Raw genomic sequence first — 20,130 nt, forward strand, 5'->3', positions numbered from 1 at the left:
ATTTTGCTCTTTTTAAATTCTGTGCCTCTGTCTAAGATTGCCGCTCCTTTTCCATGTTTTTTCCTTTAAAATTCTGCCCAATTTTTATGGCTTCTTTTAGCCTCTTCTCATATCCATGAAGAATTTCTGATTATGAACCATACCTCCTTATTTTGAACATTCTCACCACTTTATATACTTATATGTATATATGTATATATATATTCTATGAAACCTATCTGATTCTTTGCAAAGGCATTTGTGACTTGTCTTATTCTTCCAGAAGACTTTTAACTCTTTGTTTGGCTTGATATTTTTGTACCCCAGACATTATTTAGCATGATAAGTGGTCTATGGAAACTTTTAAATGTGTATTGGTTTGATAAGTGAATATATTGGTTTCTATATATAAATCAAAAGTAAGGATATAAAATTTAGTTTTTCTTCAGACATTATTCTTGGCAAGGTGAAGATGTTCTAAGGCTTCCAGATTTGGAAGATCAAACGCTGAGGGAAGAATAACAGCTACCTTGATATTTTTTTCTGATCATCAGCCTCTAAAATACTGCACAACAAAAGTGATAATGTCTGTGAAGTAATGAGTGAAAATTGCAATGGGGGAAAACGCCTTGAAATAATCTATCTCAGTACCCTCTTTTTATTTTAAACTTTTTTTCTTTTAGAGAGTACCCTCTTTTTAAAAAACCCCCGAAGGCTAGCAACTTGCCAGAATCAGCCAAAATTAGAAATAGAGTTGGACATACAAAGACATGTTCATTGTACTTTCCATCACTTTTCTTTTGTTCATCTGCAATGGACTGAGATCAGTGATGGAGAAAGCCCAAGTGAGATGGACTCATAGGATTGTTCTTTTGAATAAAATTTTTACACCAAACATATTTCTTTCTTTGTCCTACATTACCTTCCCATTTAAAGCTTTCATAGCCTCAATTGCGTCTTCTCGGTTATTGAAGTGCACGAAAGCATAGTCTCGGATTTTCTTCACCCTCTCTACTGCACCTGTAAATAGAGTGATAGTATTATTAAAATGTGTTAAAGAATATTGTTGCTTGATCAATTTTAAAAATAAACCTTTGCCTAGAGCAGGGGTCTCCAAACTTTTTACACAGGGGGCCAGTTCACTGTCCCTCAGACCATTGGAGGGCTGCCAAATACAGTGGTCCTCTCACTGATTACCAATGAAAGAGGTGCCCCTTCCAGAAGTGCAGTGGGGGCTGGATAAATGGCCTCAGGTGGTCGCATTGCGGCCTGCGGGCTGTAGTTTGGGGACGCCTGGTAGAGTGAAGTTAAGGTGGAAACTTGTTTGACATTAACTTGTGAGCAGTTTAGCATGACTTTTACCCTCTGTTAGTTCTATTCGTTTGGGTGTATCTTGACAGACCTAGTTTTCTTTTTCTATGCTAGGTTTGCAGAGACAGTGTAGGATGGGATCTTATTCAGGGGAAATGAAAAGAGAAGATAGGTGATCCTTTCTTTCTCCCGCATCGAAGTTCAGTTATCCTCTTAGATCCAAGGTCACAAAGCAATTTGAGCTTCTACTCTACTACATGGTTCAGTAGTTATAAATTCTCTTCCTTTGGAATAATGATAGTGCTGTAGTATAAGGATAATTTTAAAACATTGCAGTCCTTTTCTTCTCTTTCCCCTTGGCATTCAACCCTTGACTTCTGATGACAATGGTTGTAGAGAGCAAGATTGTCTCATCGATTTGAGGAAATAAAGTTATCTGAGATCATGATAGGATGTGTAACTAACTGAATTCCAACATGGTTTCTTTATCCCTTTAGTGTCAGGTGGGGTAATTTTGTTTCTCTACCCCATGGCTTGTCTTGGTAATTGAGAAGTAAGAGGTGGGTCATGAAGACCTCTACCCTCCCCATCTTTGCTACATTTATTCTTCAGTGCCATCCTCCATCTTGGCTCTCCTGGACTGTTAGCACCCTGAGAACAGCATCTGCTTCAGAGGCATCTTGGTTTAGTCTTCACCCAGTTTCTAATTAGCGCCTTGTATATAGGGGCCGCTCCATAAATATACATGGAATAAGCAAATATTATCAGTCAATTCCAACTCTAACTTCTATCATCTACATTAGTTGGATGGCATTTCAGATAATAATTTAGATGTTCTAAAATCCATTGTGCACATGTTGAAGTTGACTTTCATTTTTGAACAATAATGTCCTCTCATACCTGATTTTAGAAATTTTGATATATGAAAATCTAGCCTCACAAAACAGACAAATGAGAAAGTTTGTCTCATAAAAGCTATTTTTCTCTAACTAGTATTCACCACCTGACTTATTTTACTGTCTTGCTTCTTTAGTATGTAGGAATTTCATCATTTGGCAGAAACAGAGGCAAAACAAAATCAGTGACAATCCATTGGCAATGAAGTAAAAGACTCTGGAATCATAATTGAAAAAAATATTACTTTGTTCATTATCAATTTGTCAGCAGTCATCAATTACTGGAAGAGAAACACACCTGCAATCTAAAGATAAGATTATCAGAGGGCCAGGGTTCTCCAGGTGTGGTCCTGAGACTAGCAGTATTAGCTTCAGCCCAGCACTTAATAGAAATGGAAATACCTGGGCCCACCCACAGACCTACTAAATCCAAAAGGCTAGGGGCAGGTCTAGTAATCTGTTTTAATAAGCCTTCCAGGTGTTTCTGACACCAAACTGTTTTAGGAAAATCAAATTCAGTAGAGTGGCTATAAATAGAATGTTAGCAGATACTCTTAGGCTACACTGGGATGAACATATATTTTTAGGCCCCACTTTCTGTTCAGATCGTCAGTTATTTTTCTGAGTGGCATTATACTATTTTAAGGTTAACCAGGGTTAAAATAATATATGATCAAATATTTGCCAGGAATGCTCTGATTCCTCTGAGGGATGTAAGCACATCTTTCCCCCGGAAAGGAACCTGGTTGGCTCTTACTATTTTTATATAATTAATAGGGCCTGGTCATGCATCTCTCTTCAACATGCAGACTGGGAAAGCTGATAAGCAGTAACTAAGAAAAGAAGCAGCTTTTTAGTAGTTTCGCATTTCAGTCCTTTCCAAAGAAAGGTAATGTTTTAAGTAGATAAAAATAAGAAGTATTATTCACTCCGGGAAGGTAGAGAGTTAACAAAAAGTTGGGGTGGTGAGGAAGTATTAGTTATACACACACATCAGTTCTTATGCCCACAACTGCATCAACTTTCAGATCTCAGCTTACATGTCACTTCACCTAAACATGAGTCTTCTGTGCCTCCCAAGAGTAGACTGTCATTCCTGTTATTCTTCTGGAGCATCTTAAACTCCTCCCCCACACACATCACACTTGTTAGCCCCTCCCACTGTGCCTGGCATATAGGAACTACTAAAGTAATGACAGTTGAATAAATGAGTGAGTGAATGGAGTAAGGGTGGGGCATGGGGGGTCACAAAGTTATTAAGAAGTAGCTCTTAACCCAGGCATGGCCAACATACGGCCCACGATTAAATTTTTAATATTCTCCGCTACTTTAAAATCTCAGCTACTCAGAAGCAGAAGTGTCTTTGATTATTGGAAATCAAGATATTTAAGAAGATAGTGATATGTGGAAAAGTATTCCACGTGTGACTAATCTAGGGTTAACTTCCAATAATTGGTCTAATGGATTTGTGATACTTCTTTGTTTTTTTAAAAATTTCCATTAATAAGATTTATAACTTTTGTACTCATCTATACTCGATATGAACTGTTTGACTGTTAGCGATGATGTGAAACCCACATTCTTTTAGGTGGAGTTTGCCAGTGCGCACCCAAGATCAAAGAATTGGTTATTTTTGTGGTCAAGTGTGTTGAATCAAGAGGCATTGTAGCATAAACAATAGCTGCAGTTGATAACTGAAAACGTGTCTAGGCTGTTTGTAAAGCGAAATAATTGTTTTATTTGCAGTGTAACCCCTTCGAGCTCATTCTGTTAATTAAATATTATTTCAATTGATTGCAATACAGTTTGGATATTTATATGGTATGTAATTATATTTTTATTAAAATAATATTGTATAGTAAACTTTTTTCACTCACATTTATTCATAAGCAAATTACATAATAAAATTTTGTTTACTTAAACAAATCGTTTTTGTATTTAACATTTTTTAATTTTAGTATTTCGTCCAGCCTATGAAAAAAGTTTTCTTTCTAATCTGACCCGGGGGCAAAAACTGTTGGCCACGCCTGTCTTAACCAGACCTGGATTAAAATCCAGTATTTGCTACTTGCTTAATTGCTCTGGGTCCTAGTTTACTAATCTAAGAAATAATTTAAGTAATAAAGTAACGTGTATCAATCACAGGGTTGTTGTGAGAAATGCATGCCATGTGCCATGAAAGTGCCCGCTGCGGAGCCCGGCCCACCGTGAGGCAGTCGGGCATTTGCAGTCCCTGCAGTAGTTATGGATTTCTAGCCTGGATTGGAGCCACGCTGCATAAGAAAGTGGTGGGAAAGGCAGAGTTTCTGAAGGCTAGAAACAGACAAATCTCTGGTGAAGGGATTTTAAATCTTTAAAAAGTGAGAAATGATATCTTTTTTTTTTTTTTTAAGATTTTATTTATTTTTAGAGAGAGAGAGAAAGGGAGGAGGAACAGTCCTGCATCAACTTCCATATGTGCTTTGACCAGGCAAGCCGAGGGTTTTGTTTGTTTGTTTGTTTTTGTTTTTTTTTGTTTTTTTCTTTTCTTTTCATTTTTCTGAAGCTGGAAACAGGGAGAGACAGTCAGACTCCCGCATGCGCCCGACCGGGATCCACCCGGCATGCCCACCATGGGGCGACGCTCTTCCCACCAGGGGGCGATGCTCTGCCCCTCTGGGGCGTTGCCATGTTGCGACCAGAGCCACTCTAGCGCCTGGGGCAGAGGCCAAGGAGCCATCCCCAGCGCCCGGGCCATCTTTTGCTCCAATGGAGCCTTGGCTGCGGGAGAGGAAGAGAAAGAGAGAGAGAGGAAGGCGCGGCGGAGGGGTGGAGAAGCAAATGGGCGCTTCTCCTGTGTGCCCTGGCCGGGAATCGAACCCGGGTCCTCCGCACGCTAGGCCGACACTCTACCGCTGAGCAAACCGGCCAGGGCCCGAGAAATGATATCTTTACTAATCAGCTCAAACTGTTACACCTGACACAGCGCCCAGAGTTGGAAATGGGCAACATGACTATGTAAAGTGAATATTCTCGGGCAGTTTTAACATAATGGCACCAAGGTCCATCTTGATCCACGAGAGATTTACTGCCTAGAGACATGAACATTCTCACTTATGGAAAGGTGTTGCCACAGTGATAAATTTAGGTTAGAATGTCTTCTAAGACACTTTAATCCTAATAGATAGTCTGCTAAACAATGTGACCCACAGTCCAAATATTTGGGAAATTCGGCATCCTCTATTTCTTCTTTTGGAGACTTCTAAAGCCTCTTTGTAGGTCAAGGATTATGGTCAGTCCCACAATGAAAAGAAATCAGTTTAATTTTGTTGAATCTGGTGTTTACAAACTGATTCTAGTAACATCTGCTAAGAGTTTATAGAACTTATGTTCTTCAGAACTGGCTTTGGGAAATGCTTGCTGGGACACTGTTTCTGGAAATGCTTTACCTGTCGCAGTGTTGTAGCTCCTACATGAGAAAAAGGGACGGGAAGGCAATCTCATGACTTCACACTGACACTGAAAAGTATTGAGAAGATGAGCAGCAACTAATTATTCCCTTCTACCATCCTCTATTCTTTTCCCTTCTTCACCCAAATAAGTTTCCTAGAATTCATTGTCACCTATTTTTGTACCCAAAGTCACAGTCATATGCCATGAGACTAGTAGGTCCTAAGTGGGGGTACTTTTGCCCTTTCTGTTACATGTGGCAATGTCTGGAGACAGTGTTGATTATTATATCTTGGAGGTTGCTACTGGCATCTAGTGGGTAAAGGCCTGGAATACTGTGAAATATCCTATAAGGCACAGGACAGACCTCCTCTATAAAAAATTATCTGGTTCCAAATGTCAAGCGTACTGAGGTTGAGAAACCCTGCATTAATTTATAGGTATGGCCTTGTATTCATTAATACAGTAAGTATTTATGGAGTATCGACTATATCTTGTAGACAGGAGCTGAAGAGACAATAAGAATAAAAGGAACTCCTGAATTTATAGTTTAGTGAAGAAATATGTATTCGTTAAATAATCACATGGATAAAAGGTAAAATTATAATGTTGATACATGTTGTAGGACTATATGTCCCTTTTTCTAATCTAAAGGTAGGAATATAGTTTAGTAGTCTGCATGCAATTATAAATAAGATAAATGCAAGCTATCACATTTAAAGTTATGGAAGTCATCATAAGCATAAGTGTTTTTAATGTACATTTTGAAAAAGCACTATTCTATAATAAGTCTTACCTGGTTTAATATTGTTGAATTCTTTTTCAATCATCTCTTCGGAGGTAGACAGCATTAGGTTTCTTACATATAGGATTTTCACTGAAGACATTGTGTCTTCATCAACTTCTACTTCTGGTTCTGCCCAATCTACTGCAATAGGGTGTCCCCATAATTGAATTCTTCCTGTTGAAAAGAATTACAGGTACGATAAATTATGTATAAATCAGGACAACATTGTCTCAGTTCAGACTGGTCACCTTTGAAATAGACCTGACTGTTAAGATCTTGACTGAACAAGAAGAGCAATATTAAAAGAAGTGATTATTGATTTTAAGAGACATTTCAAATAAATGTAGGAGCTGGCTAGAAAGGAGTTCTGTATGATAAGTTGCTTATTATAATTATAAAGGGAACTAGGATGTGGTTAGAAACTGAATAGAAATGAGGCAGTGATGGGCATGTTTGGATCTCAAAACAGCCCCACAGGGTGAAGGTAGATGTTAGTGAGACAGCAAAATGGGAGAAAAGAAAATAATGGATTTAGGGCACAGACACCAAGTCTGACTTCACAAAATACAGTGGTACCTTGAGATACGAACAGACCAACATACGGATTTTTTAAAGATACGAGCTGTGACTTGGTCCATATTTTTGTTTGAGATCCGAGCAAAATTCCGAGATACGAGTCATGATTCGGGAAGCTGCCGCTAGTTGGCGGGGTTGGCGCATGGGTCCAGTATCGGCAGCACAACACCAGTATCTTGTTCTTTCTCACGTGTTACCCGCAGAATCAAGTAGAATCTCATGTGCTGTACTCATTCTTGCATCATTTTTGCATTTTTTTACTAACTTTTTTGTGTGCTATCATGGGGCCAAAGAAAGTGAGTGTAAAGGACAGTGGTGAGAAGAAGAAGAGAATGATGTCGATAGAAGTAAAGCAAAAAATAGAAAAACATGAGCGTGATGTACGAGTGATGGAACTGGCAAGGCTGTACGACCGCAAACATCTACAATTTGTACCATCCTTAAACAAAAGGATGCCATCAAAAGTGCAAATCCTAAATAACACTTTTTTCTTTTATTTCATATATTTTGTTGTGCAAAAGTATACATGTGTGTTTTTTAGTTAAAAACATGTCTTTTTTATAATTTAGGATGCTTTGGGGATGTTTCACAGGGCTGGAATGGATTAAATCAATTTCAGTTATTTTAAATGGGAGAAATTTGATATACGAGTTGACTGACTTACGAGCTTGGTTACAGAATGAATTAAATTCGTATCTCAAGGTACCACTGTATTAGAAAGGTCACTAGGAAGTATTTCTGCTGCTGTTGGAATTTGTGTGGCTAGGTGCTACCAACTGTGCTGTTTAAAAAATAGTTCACGGACACAGGTAGGCAGGACTCAGACACCCCTAGTTTGTTCTCTGTCTATTTCACTTGGTCAGGGCTCAAAACCACTATCTTCTCTCCTAGTTCTTTCTCTTTCCGAACATGTACAACTTGTGAATCTGGAGAAAAACAATTTCTTAAAAATCCAATTAATAAAAAAAGGACAATGGAAGAGTTTATATTAACAAATTGAACTCTTCTCAAAAGGTTAGTGTTATCCATGACATACATATATATATATATATATATATATTTGTATTCCTATACATTGCAGCTTATCGAGTGTCTTGCACTATACTGTGTGTTTCCTATATGCCATCTCAATCACTTCTCACAGTAACTCGATGGAGAGGGGAATGACTTAATTTTATAGACAAGGCAATAAACTTTTGAGAGGATAACTTGTCTCAACTTTTTCCACTTCTTCACTGCTCTTATTTTGGTACTCAGCCCCTGTCCCCTACACAGAGCAGATCAATGCTGAAGTGATGAGAGGAGGGTGTGGGTCAGTCAATTTCAAATTTGATAGAACATCTTTGTTTTTTTGTTAATTGTTACAGAACAGGCTATATTTGGGAAGCAATGAAAAGCTCGAGGGAGCAAAACCAGAAATGCTTAGCATTGCTAAGGGCTTAATTGTTTAATTATTACACATGGGAGGCCATTACTTTCAATCAAAATGCATCTTTTTATTCTTTGAAAAGTATTCAGTGAAAACATCTGTGGCACTGACATTCTAAAACCCAAGAATAGACTCATGCTAATGAATTAGCTGATCCTAGAGACCCTGGCTCTTGCTACCCCAGCTGGCTAGGTATCTTGTTCTGCATTTCTTTTCATTAGATAGTTATTTTTCATTACTTCCCCCATCTACTCCTTCCTTTCCATTCCTTTCCATTTCTTCTGCTTTCCTTCCCTTCCTCTTCCATGCTTTACAAAGACTTTGCTGTTTGTCTTATTCCAAGATCCCAAGATTTTTGTAGGCCAGTAGTTCTAAATCTTGGTCCCACATTAGAAGAGTTTTAAAAGATACTGAAACCTGGGTTCAACACATGGTGTGCTGGATCCAGTTCCTATCCACTTGCAATAATAGATTGTTAAAATTTCAGAACTGTGTAAGCCAGTTATCACCTTCCTAGCTTGAAATCAACCACAGTGGAAGTGTTAATACCATGGAAATTACTATGAATCAGGACTTTTGATTTCTTCCTGGGAGTTGGTGGTTAAGGATTTACCAGCTAATAACTGACCCCTGGATTCTGCTTCCCAAATCTAATATAAGTGGTCTGGGCCTCAGGACTCGTATAAGCACCTCAATTCATTTTAACATGCAGCCAAGGTTGAGAACGACTGTTTTGCACACTGGCTTTTGCCTTCTCAGCCTGGGACCATGGTTAAGTCATTAAGGAACCTGAAGATTTTCAAAAGGCTATAATGGACAGAAGGGAGAGGAGGTATAGGAAGCAGTGATCTCCACAAACATTCCTGTGGAAGTCAGTGCTGTTGAGTGATTTGGGAGCATACGCTTTGAGGTAAGACAAGTTCAAATATCAGATCAGTGATCTTGGCTAGGAAACATTACCTTTCTAAGCCTCAATTTCCTCATCTGTAAACTGGATAATAGAAGTACCTCCTTATTAGGGTTGTTGTAAAGACAACAAGAGAGCATGATGGATATAAGGGACTTAGTTGATCACTTTTCAATAATAATTCAAAAATGCACTCTCTTAATTTTTTTTGGTTTATTTTCATGTATGTATACTTTCCACAGAATATGTGCTCTGAGTTCAGTGTTTGGGTATGTTGTTTTTTTTTTTAGAATCTTTCATATCATTTAGAAGAGAGTAAGGTATATTGTAGGTGCTTAGCAAATTTTTCCATTATGACTGGTCCCAATGTGGTCTTATTTACCTCCCATGCAGGTGAATGTCAAGAATTATTAGTTGATGTATTTAGCAGTGGATCAACAAATTTGGATGTATAATAGAATCATCTGGAAAACTTAAAAGACCAGTTCCCCAATCTGCACTCCAGAAAAGCAGATTCAGTTGATTAGAGGTTAAGTTGGGTATTGGTATTGTTTAAAAACCTGCTTGTGTGTTTCAAATTTGTGGCCCATGATGGAAAATCATTGCTTTAGACTTGCAGTCTCAAGAGCAATGGAATCCAGTGGAACCCTGGGAACTTGTTATAAATGCAAATTATCAGGCCCTACATCAGACCGATTGAGTCAGGAATGCTGGTGGGGGTCAGCAATCTGCTTTAGCAAGCCCTGCAGATGATTCTGATGTAGGCAAGCCACTGTTAGAACCTTTTACTTGAGCATTCTTACTATTCTATAGTAACCTCTGAGTAGGATGCAACAACTTTATTCCACACATAGCTCAGCAAGGATGCATTTTGTCAAATGAGAGCTGCCACTCTTAATAGGAGGTTAGGGAGTCGATATATCACTTTAGACACAATTTTCTCTGTTTCCATGTCTTGATCAACTAACAAAGAAAAGCTTCTTGTGGGCCTTGCGTACCGTTACTTAAGGACCTCTTTATTCTTTAAAGCTCTTCAGAAATCCTTTGTTGTTGTTAAAGCTATGGTGGGTTAATAGATAAAGTGTCCACATGGATAATAGATTTTACTTGCAGGGCTCAGTAGAAATGACACCATTTGCTGAAGCGGAAACTGGCTTATTCAACACTGTGCCTCATCTTGTTAATCTGCTGATGAGCCAGTCTGACAAAGATCCAGCGGAACAAAATTTGACTCAGCTGAGGCCAATTTAAAGTGTCACAGGTGAGAGAAATGGCACTGTGAGGAGCGCGACTGACAAATCTCACCAAAATTTCAACAAGTTCATCAACCAGAGACAGAAAAATCTATCCTTGGAGCGTCTGGGAGTACCACACACTGAAAACGAAGGTATGATCAAGCGAAAAATTGACTAAACATATATATAATCAACCCTGAAGAAAATAAGATGGAGAAAGGAACACTCCACCTTCCTCACTAACCTGAGCAAAGGCTGCTTTCACTTGGAACTGAGATAAAAAGGGGGGGAGCTAAGGGTGTGGAAGAAGATAGGCTGTGACACAGACCTGCAAGCCGAGGAAAGAGTGTGCCTGCAGCATCTCAGCCCATGCGAGCTAACGCCTGCGCCAGTCCCTGGCAAAGACAGGCGAGCAGTAGCTGCCAGCAGCACGCGGGGTGTGCGCCAAAGCGAACTTCCCTACGCCGGAGCTTCTTTGGGGATGAGGCACCTCACCCAGCCATTCAGTTAACAATCAAGCATTGGAGGAGGGGCGTGTGGGCAGCTTGCAGTCCTTCCTGGAGGATCCAATCAGCTCCAGGTTAGTGGATCCAATCACTGAAATTAGCTTAACCCACAGTCTGCTCACCTCCCAACTGACCTACACGGCTCTAACTGACAAGATCTCTCTCAGTTCAGCGATCTAAGACAAGAGCATGATATTTTTTAGTGCCTCTTGCTAAAGGGGTGAGGGCAACTTCTGATTGGCAGAGCTTTCATACTCAGGGATATATGCTAAACAGAGGGACATGGCAGATGTTGGGACGCCCTGTACTGCAGGCAGTGACTAGGGCATCTTTTTCCCAACAAAAACAGGCTAAAAAGTGCAGAAAGCCTGGGGAGAGTAGTCCCACAGAGTTCTAGGCATGCTGAACAGGCCTGGAGGTGCATAGAAAGTCACCTTGAGAACAATTGGCTCCCAGCCCCACCTGATTACGCTGGCGGCTCTGACTGCCAGAGCCTTACCCAGAGCCCTGTGTTGAGTGGAGATAGAGTGGGGATTTGCCAGCTCTTTGAGCCTCTTACTCCCCAGGCAGAGGCAGCAGCAGCCTCATAGCTGGATCATCAGGCTGCTAATTCAGGAAGGAGAGACTAGGAGAGAGGCTCCGGGAAAACAACTCTCTCATTGTTGGAGCCTGCAAATGCTAACAAGTCTTGAATATCAACAAGACTGAAGCCTAATATATGACATCGCCGTAAAGTCTCATCAACTGCAAATCTCTACATAAGTGTGCCATAGGGGTAGAGCCTGGGGTACAGAGTCACCAACCAAGAAGAGGGAGAGGAAAGAAAAAGGAAGAAGTTAATGTCTCAAAATCAAGAAAAATCCACAGACTTTATAACTTGTTCCACTATTTTTTTTGTTTCTTTCATCTTCTTGCCTTTATTATTATTATTTCTATTTCCTCCACCTTGGTCCTTTTATTCTCTGCCCATCTTACTCTTTCCTCTTCTTGAACTACACTACCCATAAGTGTTACATTTTCCATTTTTTTTCTTTTCTTCTTCCTTTCTCACCATGGGGGTTATACTCCAAAAACCTTGACTCTCTCTCTCTCTCTGTTTTTGTTTTTTTTTCTTTTTTCTTCTTTTCCCCTTTTTCTTTTCTCTCCTTCTCTACTAGATTCTTCTTTTCTCCTTTTACTTTTCCTCTCATTCAATCCTAAATCACAAACAAATTATTTTATTTGGGACTCAAAATTTTTTTTGTGGCACTTTGGGTGCTTTTTATTTCACCTTTTAACTCATTAGTGCTCCTCCCAACCCGGCTCTTCATTCTATCTAGTTTTTGCTCCACTTAATACAATAGTAATTTTTTTTCCTTTTTCCTCTTTCCCTCTTATCCCTCTCATTATATCTCTTAGTTGACCATCACTTAGAAGCAAATCATTTTATACTTGACCCAAATTTTTTCCTTTTTTGCATTTTGTGGGTCCCTTGAACACTTCCCCCCAACTCAATCCCTCCATTATAGGCAATTTTTGTTCCATTTAGCATAATATAATTCACAGTTCATCATGATATTTTCTGAAGGAGGGGAGAAGAGGGGAAGAGAATTAAAAAAAGGGGAAATAATAAATTATTATTTTTTTCAATTTTTTTTCCAAATTTTTTTCCTTTCTTTTTCTTTTTATTCTTTATTAATTCTAATTAGTGCTATCAACAAGACCACCCTCAGATGCCATTAAGAAAAAGGAAATCAAATATCATGGATACAAAAGATAGAGAAGTAGCACAGATAGATGTGGAAAAAAATCTATGGAGAAAAAATTTAATATATTGGAAACCTTGGAGCTAAATGACAGAGAATTTAAAATAGAAATCCTAAAAATATTCAGAGATATACAAGAGAACACAGAAAGGCAATTTAGGGAGCTCAGAAAACAACTCAACAAACAAAAGAATATATTACCAAGGAAATTGAAACTATAAAAACAAATCAAACTGAGATGAAAACTCAATTCATGAACTGAAAAACGAGGTAACAAACTTAGCTAATAAATCAGGCCAGAGAGAAGGTAGGATTAGTGACATAGAAGACAAGCAACTTGCACAACAGAGAGAAGAAGAAAAAGACTCAAAAATTAAAAAAAATGAGAAAGCCCTACAGGAATTGTCTGACTCCATCAAAAAGAATAACATAAGAATAATAAGTATATCAGAGGGAGAAGAGAAAGAAAAGGGAATGGAGAATATATACAGACAAATAATAGACGAGAACTTCCCAAGCCTGTGGAAAGAACTAAAGCCTCAAATTCAGGTAGCAAACAGAACACTGAGTTTTCTTAACCCCAACAAACCTACTCCAAGGCACATCATAATGAAATTGGCACAAACCAATGACAAAGAAAAAATTCTCAAGGCAACCAGGTAAAAGAAGAATACAACATATAAAGGAAGGCCTATTAGATTATCATCAGATTTCTCAGCAGAAACTCTACAAGCTACAAGAGAGTAAACCCCAATATTTAAAGCCCTGAAAGAGAGGAACTTTCAGCCAAGAATACTATACCCATCAAAGCTATCATCCAAATACAAAGAAGAAATAAAAACATTCACAAATACAGAAGAGATGAGGGAATTTATCATCAGAAAACCCCCACTCCAGGAAATACTAAAGGGGGTTTTCCAACCAGATACAAAGAACAAAACAAAACCACAAGTAAAAGCTCCACCAAGAACACAATAAAACCAAATTTAAACTGTGACAACAAAAACAAAAAAAAAAAGGTGAGAGAACAAAGATTAGCAGTAGCAAAGGACGATGGAGTGCAGAAAAACCCATAAGATAGGGTACTACAATGAATATGGTAGGTACCCTTATCATTACTTAATGGTAATCACCCTTGAAAAAACCACCACAGAAGCACATGACTTAAAAAAGGTAGCAACAGAAGAAAGAAGTATGGAATACAAACAAACAAAAACAAATAAAAGAAAAAAGAGAAGAATCAAGCAAGATACAAAATTAACAGAAAGCAATTTATAAAATGGCAATAGGGAACCCACAAGTGTCAATAATTACACTAAATTTAAATGAATTAAACTCACCAATAAAAAAAATAGAGTAGCAGAATGGATTAAAAAAGAAAATCCAACTATATGCTGCCTACAAGAAACACATCTAAGCAACAAGGATAAAAACAAATTCAAAGTGAAAGGCTGGAAAACAATACTTCAAGCAAATAACATCCAAAAAAAAAGCAGGTGTAGCAATACTCATATCTAATAATGCTGACTACAAGAAAGCAAAAGTACTCACAGACAAAAATGTTCATTTCAAAATGATTAAGGGGAAACTGAATCAAGAAGACATAACAATTTTTAATATATATGCACCAAGCCAAGGAGCACCAAAATATATAAGACAGCTACTTACTGACCTAAAAACAAAAACTGAAAAAAATACAAAATTACTTGGAAACCTCAATACACCACTGATGGCTCTAGATCATTCATCCATATAGAAAATCAATAAAGATATATTGGCCTTAAACGAAACACTAGAGCACCTGGATATGATGGACATCTACAGAACATTTCATCTGAAAGTGACAGAGTATACATTTTTATCCAGTGTACATGGAACATTCTCAAGAATTGACTATATATTGGGCCAGAAAAATAACATCAGCAAATTCAAAAAATTGAAATTGTACCAAGCATATTTTCTGATCATAAAGCCTTGAAACTAGAATTCAACTGCAAAAAAGAGGAAAAAAACCCCACAAAAATGTGGAAATTAAACAACATACTTTTAAAAAATGAATGGGTCAAAGAAGAAATAAGCACAGAGATCAAAAGATATATACAGACAAATGAAAATGACAATAGGACATAGCAGAATCTCTGGGATGCAGCAAAAGCAGTAATAAGAGGGAAGTTCATATCACTTCTGGCATATATGAACAAACAAGAGAAAGCCCAAGTAAACCACTTAACTTCACACCTTAAGGAACTAGAAAAAGAAGAACAAAGACAACCCAAAACCAGCCAAAGAAAGGAAATAATAAAAATCAGAGTAGAAATAAATGAAATAGAGAACAGAAAAACTATAGAAAAATTAATAAAACAAGGAGCTTGTTCTTTAAAAAGATCAATAAAATTGACAAACGCTTGGCAAGACTCACCAAGGAAAAAAGAGAAAGGACTCATATAAACAAAATCCAAAATGAAAGAGGAGAAATCACCGTAAACATCATAGATATACAAAGAATTATTGTAGAATACTACGAAAAACTATATGCCACCAAATTGAACAATCTAGAAGAAATGGATAAATTCCTAGAACAATACAACCTTCTTAGACTGAGTCAGGAAGAAGCAGAAAGCCTAAACAGACTAATTAGCAGGGAGGAAATAGAAAAAACTATTAAAAACCTCCCCAAAAATAAAAGTCCAGGCCCAGACGGTTACATTAGTGAATTCTATCAAACATTCAAAGAAGACTTGGTTCTTATTCTACTCAAAGTCTTCCAAAAAATTAAAGAAGAAGCAATGCTTTCAAACACATTTTATGAGGCCAACAGAACCCTCATACCGAAATCTGGCAAGGATGGCACAAAAAAAGAAAACTACAGACCAATATCTCTAATGAATACAGATGCTAAAATACTAAACAAAATACTAGCAAATCGAATACAACAACATATTAAAAAAATAATACATCATGACCAAGTGAGATTCATCCCAGAATCTCAAGGATGGTTCAACATACGTAAAACAGTTAACGTAATACACCATATCAACAAAACAAAGAACAAAAACCACATGATCTTATCAATAGATGCAGAAAAGGCATTCGATAAAATACAACACAATTTTATATTTAAGACTCTCAACAAAATGGGTATAGAAGGAAAATATCTCAACATGATAAAGGCTACATATGATAAACCATCAGCCAACATCATATTAAAAGGCAAAAACTGAGTACTTTCCCCCTTAAATCAGGAACAAGACAGGGTTGTCCACTCTCTCCACTCTTATTTAACGTGATGTTAGAAGTTCTGGCCAGATCAATCAGACAAGAGAAAGAAATAAAAGGCATCCATATCAGAAAAGAAGAAGTAAAGGTATCATTTTTTGCAGATGATATGATCCTATACATCGAAAACCCCAAAGACTCCACAAAAAGATTACTGGAAACAATAAACCAATAAAGTAAGGTTGCAGGATACAAAATTAATATACAAAAGTCCATAGCCTTTCTATATGCCAACAATGAAACATTAGAAAATGAACTCAAATAAATAATCCCTTCATGATTGCAACAACAACAACAAAAATACCTAGGAATAAACATAACAAAGAATGTAAAGGGCCAATATAATGAAAACTACAAAGCATTGTTAAGGGAAATCGAAAAAGATACAATGAGATGGAAAAATATTCCTTGTTCTTGGATAGGAAGAATAAATATAATCAAGATGGCCATATTACCCAAAGCAATTTATAAATTTAATGCAATTCCCATCAAAATTCTGATGACATTTTTTAAAGAAATGGAAAAAAAATCATCAGATTTATATGGAATTATAAAAAACCCTGAATAGCCGAAGCAATCCTAAGGAAAAAGAATGAATCTGGGGGCATTACAATACCTGACTTCAAACTACATTATAGAGCCACAACAATCAGAACAGCATGGTATTGGCAGAAAAATAGACACTCAGACCAATGGAACAGAATAGAAAGTCCAGAAATAAAACCACATATATATGGTCAAATAATTTTTGATAAAGAGGCCAACAACACACAATGGAGAAAAGAAAGCCTCTTCAACAAATGGTGCTGGGAAAACTGGAAAGCCACATGCAAAAGAATAAAACTCGATTACAGTTTGTCCCCTTGTACTAAAATTAATTCAAAATGGATCAAAAACCTAAATATAAGATCTGAAACAATAAAGTATATAGAAGAAGACATAGGTACTAAACTCATGGACCTGGGTTTTAAAGAGCATTTTATAAATTTGACTCCAAAGGCAAGAGAAATGAAGGCAAAGATAAATGAATGGGACTACATCAGACTAAAAAGTTTTTCTCAGCAAGAGAAACTGACAACAAAATAAACAGACAGCCAACTAAATGGGAAATGATATTTTCAAACAACAGCTCAGATAAGGGCCTAATATCCAAAATATACAAAGAACTCATAAAACTCAACAACAAACAAACAAACAATCCAATAAAAAAATGGGAAGAGGACATGAACAGACACTTCTCCCAGGAAGAAATACAAATGGCCAACAGATATATGAAAAGATGCTCATCTTCATTAGTTATTAGAGAAATGCAAATCAAAACTACAATGAGATACCACCTCACACCTGTTAGATTAGCTATTATCAACAAGACAGGTAATAGCAAATGTTGGAGAGGCTGTGGAGAAAAAGGAACCCTCATTCACTGTTGGTGGGAATGTAAAGTAGTACAACCATTATGGAAGAAAATATGGTGGTTCCTCAAAAAACTGAAAATAGAACTACTTATGACCCAGCAATCCCTCTACTGGGTATATACCCCCAAAACTCAGAAACATTGATACATAAAGACACATGTAGCCCCATGTTCATTGCAGCATTGTTCACAGTGGCCAAGACATGGAAACAACCAAAAAGCCCTTCAACAGAAGACTAGATAAAGAAGATGTGGCACATATACACTATGGAATACTACTCAGCCATAAGAAATGATGACATTGGATCATTTACAACAAAATGATAGGATCTTGATAACATTATACGGAGTAAAATAAATAAATCAGAAAAAAACAAGAACTGCATGATTCCATACATTGGACATGGACTGTCCCAGAAGGCGGAGTCACGTGGGAAATGGTACATGCTGGTTCGGCCTACCCAGCTGAGGCCGCCCCCTGCAGAGATAGGATAGGTTAGGACCCCAGCGTGGGACATAAAAATGAGACTAAGAGACATGGATAAGAGTGTGGTGGTTACTGGGGGGTGGGGGGGGGGAGGAAGGAAGGAGAGGGGAAGGGGGAAGGGGAGGGGCGGGAGGGGCACAAAGAAAACTAGATAGAAGGTGATGGAAGACAATCTGACTTTGGGTGATGGGTATGCCACATAATTGAATGACAAGATAACCTGGACATGTTTTCATCGAATATATCACCCTGATTTATTGATGTCACTCCGTTAAAATTAATAAAAATTTATTTTAAAAAAATAAAGTGTCACAGGCAAGGGGGTGTTGCCTGGATCATGATGGAGATGGGTATTGGGTGGGGCGAGTGATGCAACATGCATGTTCCTGGATTCTGGACACAGCATCCAGAGGGAAAAGTCAGGACCTCAAGTGGAAGCATAAAAAAGCACTTGAGACTCTCTGAAGCCCAGCTGCTCAGCCCTGCCCAGCCTTGTCAGCTCAACTCAGGTAAAGACAGAAACTCTTTTTTTGGGTCAACATGCTGTATATTTTTTTTTTAAGAGGAAAAGCTGACGAGTTCTAGTATTCTAGGAATACTGATTAATCACTGAAAACTTTCTCCCATTCTCAAATCTCTTTCACTATCCTCCTCTTCCACCTCCAAAATCATTGTACACATCTCTTTATAGATAATAAAGGAAGAGAGTGATTAATGTGGGCTGGAATAGCGGTGGCTGGTTTCTCAAGGAAGTGGTGGCTGAGGCTTTGAGCATCATTAGTCAGCAGAGAGGAAGGGGATACAGCATTAGGAATAAAGGAGACAAAATTAGCATTGTGTAGTTTAGGACATTGAGGAGCTCATCCTGCCAGAAAGGAGAGTTCTATTTTTTTTTTTTTTGTATTTTTCCGAAGCTGGAAACAGGGAGAGACAGTCAAACTCCTGCATGCGCCCGACCGGGATCCACCTGGCACGCCCACCAGGGGGCGATGCTCTGCCCCTCCGGGGCATCGCTCTGTCGCAACCAGAACCACTCCAGCACCTGGGGCAGAGGCCAAGGAGCCACCCCCAGCGCCCGGGCCATCCTTGCTCCAATGGAGCCTCGCTGCGGGAGGGGAAGAGAGAGACAGAGAGGAAGGAGAGGGGGAGTGGTGGAGAAGCAGATGAGCGCTTCTCCTGTGTGCCCTGGCCGGGAATTGAACCCGGGACTTCTGCACGCCAGGCCGATGCTCTACCACTGAGCCAACTGGCCAGGGCCCGAAAGGAGAGTTCTAAATGAGAAATAGAAGTGTAGGGGAAAGGCCACAGTTAAACCTAGTAGCATAGTGGGTAGGATACGGTTCAGACTGTAATGGAGCTGCCAGCACCCTTGAAGGGTGGGATAGAAGAGTGGCCATTCTTGATGTAGTAGTTTCCTGTGGTACCCGGTTGGGGACTGTGGTGTGGTTGTTCTTTACAGCTAGCTCTGCGAGCAGAAACTAAAAGCTCTCTGTGAGAGACTGCCCAAGTCCGAGAGCTCCAGTGCAAGGGGGAGGCCAAGCACCAACAGTGGCAGGTGCTGGAGGACAATAAACAATTGTTGGAGGAGGAGCTGTAACTTGTGCTCGCAAAGCAGCTTCAAGTCATCAGTAGTAGTCATTTCCTACTACTCCTCTGAGAAGGAGATTTGGGCTGAAATTGCTTTGGCAGACTCAGAGTCAAGCTGATGGTCACCCAAAAAGGGAAAACCCAGCAGTAGAAAGTGACTCAGGGGCAGGCACAATGCCCTCCACAAGTAGTGGGGCACTCTACACCCAGAGTTGGAGTTAGGGGTAAAATTCAGGCAGACACCCACCGAGTCTCTGGCAGCTTGGTTGATGCAGTTGTGAGACATAGGGGTGAATGGCATCCTGTTCTCTGGAATAGAGATGGAGAAATTAGCCTCCATCACCACACACTCCTCCTTAAGGCAGCGTCATCACAACTTCCATGACAACCCAGGAAACCAGACCCAACTAGAATGGATGGCTGCCATTAGTACGGTCTGGCAGAATGCTGGAGACTTAACAGGGGCAGTGAGTTAGTGGAAGTCATATCCTGAGTTGCAGCAGGTCCCCTGGGAACTGGGTCTGAGGAATGCTGCTTTCAACCTGCAGTCCTGTGTGCCAGATGAG

General features: G+C 38.8%; 1 protein-coding gene across 3 annotated transcripts in view; it reads right to left on the reverse strand.

Annotated features, from left to right (window-relative positions):
- Window positions 1-20,130, reverse strand: part of A1CF (APOBEC1 complementation factor) — a 98,812-nt gene that overhangs the window by 20,748 nt on the left and 57,934 nt on the right. For all 3 annotated transcript variants that reach the window (XM_066243388.1, XM_066243389.1, XM_066243390.1), the window contains exons 6-7: window positions 6,412-6,576; window positions 902-999 (exon numbers count right to left, since the gene is read on the reverse strand). In XM_066243388.1, coding sequence (XP_066099485.1) covers window positions 902-999; window positions 6,412-6,576 — 263 coding nt within the window. The remainder of the gene's footprint in view (window positions 1-901; window positions 1,000-6,411; window positions 6,577-20,130) is intronic.

This window comes from Saccopteryx bilineata, chromosome 9 (genome assembly GCF_036850765.1).
Source record: "Saccopteryx bilineata isolate mSacBil1 chromosome 9, mSacBil1_pri_phased_curated, whole genome shotgun sequence".
In the NCBI taxonomy this organism is placed as follows: Eukaryota; Metazoa; Chordata; class Mammalia; order Chiroptera; family Emballonuridae; genus Saccopteryx; species Saccopteryx bilineata.